At 43.6% G+C, this 5,768-nt stretch overlaps 1 protein-coding gene across 1 annotated transcript in view; it reads right to left on the bottom strand.

Annotated features, from left to right (window-relative positions):
• SORCS3 (sortilin-related VPS10 domain containing receptor 3) overlaps positions 1-5,768 on the bottom strand; it is a 224,577-nt gene that overhangs the window by 158,280 nt on the left and 60,529 nt on the right. Inside the window, exon 4 of the mRNA XM_009328454.1 lies at positions 3,560-3,659. Coding sequence (XP_009326729.1) covers positions 3,560-3,659 — 100 coding nt within the window. The remainder of the gene's footprint in view (positions 1-3,559; positions 3,660-5,768) is intronic.

The raw sequence follows: 5,768 nt of genomic DNA, 5'->3' as shown, positions 1-5,768 counted from the left end.
TTCCCTCTCAGCTGCTTCTTTCCTCTTCAGGCACAAAGACATGATCTCTCCACAGCGATTCTGCCCACTGATAAACACTAGCGACTGATATGTTTCACTGAGGAACAAAGGGCAGGACTGAGGGACCAGCTTCCAGGCTGCTCCAGCCTTTGTCAGTCTGCTGAGTCAGGAAAGGCATTTCAGTACTCAGCAGGACACGAAATACAGACAGGGGCTGTATTCAACAGCCTTTTGGGGCTCTCCAGTTAAGGATGGGAGACACACATGGGAACAGCTTAGAAGGAAGCCTAAAGAGAACATGAAAGGAATAAAATTGACTAAATATATAACCCAAACAGAAACAAGAGTTTTTAGCTTAAAAGAGGAAGGCCAACGATATGTGAAGCTAACTGGGGACTTGCTTTTGCCATCAGTTACATAGCAGATGCTCAGACATTAACTTTGTTGGGAGCAGGATAAAACCCAAAGAGAATTAAATACTTTAAGGCCTAAAGAGCCATTAGGTCATCAAGTCTGACCTCCACGTGTAGCACGTGTTCCAGAATTTCACCAAATCATTCCTACATTAAGCTCAATTTTTCTTCCAGAAAGGAATCCACTTTGTAAGAAAAGGGTGTTGGAGTGCCATAATTCGGGAGGGTAAGGCATGCATCAGGTGTGGCTTTCTTGGGACCAAGAGAGAAGAGGAATGACACAGGCTCCCACACCATGGGTTGTAGCCATGCCTCACCCAGCTGCTCAGCCCCTGTATTGCAACTCTGGCCTCATCTGATCCCCCGTATTGCAATAAGCAGAGACGTTGGTATTGAGAAATCAGTGTCCCACCATGACCTGGCAGCACTTAGCAGTGAAATACAGCAGAAGCTGCCAAAAAACCTTACAATATTCTCACCAAAAATTTTCAAAAAAGACATTAGAAACAAAAAGCTTTTATTTTAAAAGAAGAAAGAAAAAAGCCAGCATTTAAATCCTCTTGCCTCATAACTGAGCCCAGGGTTATGCCACAATTCAGGTAAATTATGTTTATATAACTGGCATTTGGCTGAATGCATAATTCCTATTTAACAGCTGAAGAGAGGCATTTTGGGTCTTCAAAGAAATCTGACAGGTAATTCCCACTGTAGTTCTGCAGGGTAGCTGAGAGGTAATTATCCTTCTCACTAGTAAATCAATTAGGAATGAATGTATGGAAAGCTTTTCCCCTCCTCCAAGTAACTGCTAATCCTCTAAGCACTAATGAGCAGACAAGGCTAGCAACAGTGTGCAAACCCATCAAAAATCGACAGGAGCTGCAAAGCACGCAGCATCCAATCAGTACCTGGGAGCTAATGCCTCAGAAGAAATATCTTGCCTGGAAAGAGTCTGCACGATTCACTGTGTGTGCACAGGCCCTGTGCATGTGTTACTTTTGGTATCTCCCTCCCCATTTATTGCCTCAAAAAAAGACCTATTTTTGAGGCTCACAAGAGATCACTGCATGGCGTTCAACTAGCCAGCACGTGTGCTGTTAGAGGTGAAACACAAGGGATCTGGACTTTCTCTATTGGGGTGCAATTGATTCACCTACTGTTTTGTGATTCGTTATTGGTGGTTGTCCTCAGGAGCTCAGCAAAAACATGATGCTTACTCTCTGCAGGCCACTGTAACAATATTCACCCAGAGCGACTTGGAGAAGATTACAACCCAAGTGCATTTTTTGCAGTGCACAACCTCATGAATCTGTAAGGCGTGGGTGGACAATAAACCTGATATTGAATTTGACAGATCCCAGATGCTCCAATCCAGTGACACCTTCTCCAGGCATTTTTCAAACACTGCATGGATGTTTGGAATTGCTTTGATGGTCAACAAAGCACAGTCAGCTCTGGGTTCAGATAAACCAGCAGTTTAACCATGCACAGCAACAGTACCCATATATTTAGCAGAGGTAGAAAGAATGAAAACAAGTTGTTCCCGCAGCAGCCAGCACTGAAGCTGGTTTCCTACGGGTTTTCCTTACAGCTCATCTCTCCATTTCAAAAGATTTTTCAGAAGGGAGGAGAAGAGGGAAGACAGACAGATAAGTCCAGAAATCATTTCCTTGAGACATAAGACCAAAACAAATTTAAAAATTGTCATCTGAAATAAGAAAACGACAGGTAAAGACTGGTCTGCATGCCACAATATGATGAAATGTAGGTGTTATTAATAAAAAAGAGAGAAAAGACTGCTAATCTGTAAAGCTCAATAGCTTGAGAAATTGCTAGAAGATAATCATATATCCTAGCACTCCGATTTGTGAGGGAGACTTTACACCAGTGACATAGGATTTGTAACGGAGCATATTGCCTCCGATTTTGGGTGGGCAGAGTTGCTTTGGAAACCGAATGAGGAAGAATTAACTCTTCAGTGCCCACCATACTGGATATGGGAGGGGTGTGAAGGCCAGGAGAGCTCATTACAAAACATCTTCATTCCATTTTGCTCAAAAAAAAGAAGTCAAAGGAGTTTTCACGAGAATTCAGCTTCTGCATCAGAAAAAATATAAGCTGACCCCTGCCCACAGCATTCTTTCTCTCCTCTATAGATCCAAACACACATATATTGTTGCCAATAGTAATCAGAGCTATGACTGCCTTAAGGTTGCATACACTGAAATAAACATCAATCCTGAAACCTCTGCAGACTGACCAGTGATGGAAAACACAATAGCAGTAATAAGAACAGTACAAGTAGCAAAATACTAGTTTGGAAACCTATTGATGGAGACAGGAGAGGGGCAGTTTGGAAGTGATCAAGCAGAATGGGCTGCACCCCATCCAAACACAACTCCACTGCCAGCAATTAGCTATGTGCTGCAGCCCTCCCACATTGATTTATGTGGGTAGCTGAAAGTGTCTTTGTCCCACTACCTCCCTTGAATCAACACAGGCAATAATTTTAAACCAAAAAGGCACTGAGTAGTAACTCCTGCGCTGTGCTCTGTGAGCCAGCTGCAGCCCTAATTGCATCACGTGGGAAGCATGAGCAGGGGGTTTGAAAGCTATGACCTCATCTTCTCTCCTACACATTCAAATCAAATCTTAGGTCTCCCACCCACTCTCCCAGGCATATTCTCCTTTCAGCCCCCCATGATGTAACCAATGAAAATGTCATTTACATCTTTACCTCCAACTTCTAGCTAGGGGAAGCATAAAGGGGAAAAGAGTCAAATACAGAAATAAATACCTTTTACTCAGTATTTCTAATAATAAGGAAACAGAGAAGGCAGGGAGAGGTGTATTAGCCAAAGCCAGTGTAAGCAAGAGTCCCAGAAACATTTGTGTGAGTTCAGCTTCTTTAAAGGTGTAACAATCAGAAGCAAATAAAAGCAATCCTTTTATTTCTCTAACATATTTTTTTTTCTATCACAAAGCCAGGCATAATTCTACTGAATTCCATGGAATTGCACTAGTGCAACTCAGACAGCAAATTCAAGCTCTTGTGAATTACCAACTGATTTCACTTTAGGATCATAATTCCTCTCAGAATGAACAGTAATTTTGTTTCTATAGCTACCAGCTCCACGGCTCTCCCTTACCTTCCTCTTGTTAGTGGGACTGACATAAAGGTAGCTCAGCACGGTCTTCAGGCCTACTTTGTCATTTAGCTTTTCATAGGTAGTGCCATAGTCTGTTGACCTGGAGAAAAGAGGAGACAAAAAGAATTTATGTGGTTATTAGAGCTCAGGGGAAGGAAACGACTGTGTGAACAGATGCTCAAAGTTACAGCTTGAGCATTATTACCCTTAAAACTTAAGGTTTTGTGTTTTCATTCAGGGTAGCCAGCAGAAAAGAGAAGAAAATTTGAGTTCTTTGGGGCAGGGCCTGTCTCTGCATCAATTGATCCTATGCACCTGGGGAGCTATGGTGCAACTGTGAAGATGGACTTTAGGGGAGGCTCTGCTCTCATGTGCCAGTGTGGGACGGCAAATGGTATCTATGTGAGAGGAGACTGATCTCAGCAGCACCCTTAGCACAAATTCTCTTTCAGACAAACCTAACAGAAGAATCCAAATTAAACCCATCAGAAACAGTTTTATTTAAGTAGGCTGATTTTTGACTTGGAGATAGGGATCCAAATGCGGCTCAGAATTGTAACAGCTGAACTCATGTCTAGATAAAAGTGTACCTAAACTGGCATCTTGAGTCCTCAGTCACCCCCATCCTACTTTGTGCCAGGCATTTAATTTTTCTGAGTTACAGAGACAGATTCAGGCCCCTACACTAGCAAATCCCACCCGGAGGAGCAGATGATCTGGGGGTGGCATTACCCGTTCGTGACTGGGGAAAAGGGCTGCTTCGTCACAGAGGGTTTTCTGTAGCTTCCTCCTCCTCATTTGTGGGCATGTTTGAAACCTCACTTTGCCCTGCTTGTTTATCTGCTGTTTTCATACTCTGCTTTTCCTAACAGTTTTTTTCATACCAGAACAAATCAACAGCTACCTAGCACAGGATCCCACACTTCAAGAGTGGTCAGCACCAGCTTGCTTTAGGAGAGGTGTCACAACCTGCATGAAAAGCCCACCCACCTCACCCGAACAGTGGGGAGAGCCTAGCTCCTGACTCTACACAGCTTCTATCATACGGACAGAGCAAACACAATCATTATCAGGTGGACAAGGAAAGACCCTCACAAAAAGCCTACCTGGACATAGCTATGATTTTATTAAGGTGAGAATTCATGGCCCCTGCCCTCCTCTCTAATCATGCTTTTTACTAAACAGGTGATTAGAGAACATGTAGCAAATTCAGTGCCTTTCCCAGTAACTAGCTCCAGGAATTCTCTGACTTTCTAAGCTCAGCAAGCCTCCAGCATCCGCAGCTTTGAGGTTCTGCCTGAGACCAATCCTCTGCTCCTTGTCTGTCTGGCAGAGAAATGGCCCAAGTCACCCTTCTGGCATCACAATGAACAGTGCCGCTGCACCCAGCGGCTCCAGGCTCCCACTCAAGTGGCTGCAGAAACTGAGCAATGCCAGAATCTGCATCCAGCTCCGCTGGTTTCCTTTGCTGCTAGTGGAGTCCAGAATGACACCGAAAAGGCCATGCCGCAAAACCAGATGGCTGGTTTCAGGCTTCCAAGTAGTAGGACCCATGAAGTCAAAAGCTTGTTTTATCACTGATGTGGCTCCAACACATTTGCTTCTGTGCATCTTTCAAGCACAATTCCTAAATGTTTTGCAAACTGGTTCCTCCTTAAATGGGTTGAACCAACCTTCCTCCCTTGAACACACAGCAGTCAGGGGTGCTTCAAGTCTTAAACAACTTCCTTGTGTTCTGGTTTAGCTATACTAAAATAGAGCTAATACTAGCTCTATTTACACTTCATACTCTGTTGTACTAATGCATAATATTGATACTCACTGGACTTCACAGAGACGTCCCAAAGGATATTACAATAATGCACTGTATTTCCATAGCACTTTCCCATCCAAAGAATCTGAAGGTCTTGCCTCGCTAGGTATCAATGCCACACAAAAAAACAAGCAGCTTTCCTCCTCCAGCCAAACTTGAAACTGAAGCAGCTCAATTAATAAAACTGAATAATCCAGGCCAATTAATTCCACTATACGAGGCCTCCTATACATGCAAATTCAACAGGTCAGGAATCCTCAAATAACACTAAGCTCTAAGCAGAGGGTAACACACAGAGGGCAAGCACTGAGGTACTTCCTTGATCTCACCCTTCCAACATCACTAGAGCTCTGAACAAGCCACATTCAGGACTACACATGTACCATCCACCACCCA

Source organism: Pygoscelis adeliae, unplaced genomic scaffold (genome assembly GCF_000699105.1).
Source record: "Pygoscelis adeliae isolate BGI_AS28 unplaced genomic scaffold, ASM69910v1 Scaffold317, whole genome shotgun sequence".
In the NCBI taxonomy this organism is placed as follows: domain Eukaryota; kingdom Metazoa; phylum Chordata; class Aves; order Sphenisciformes; family Spheniscidae; genus Pygoscelis; species Pygoscelis adeliae.
This window is presented reverse-complemented; position numbering and strand designations above follow the sequence as displayed.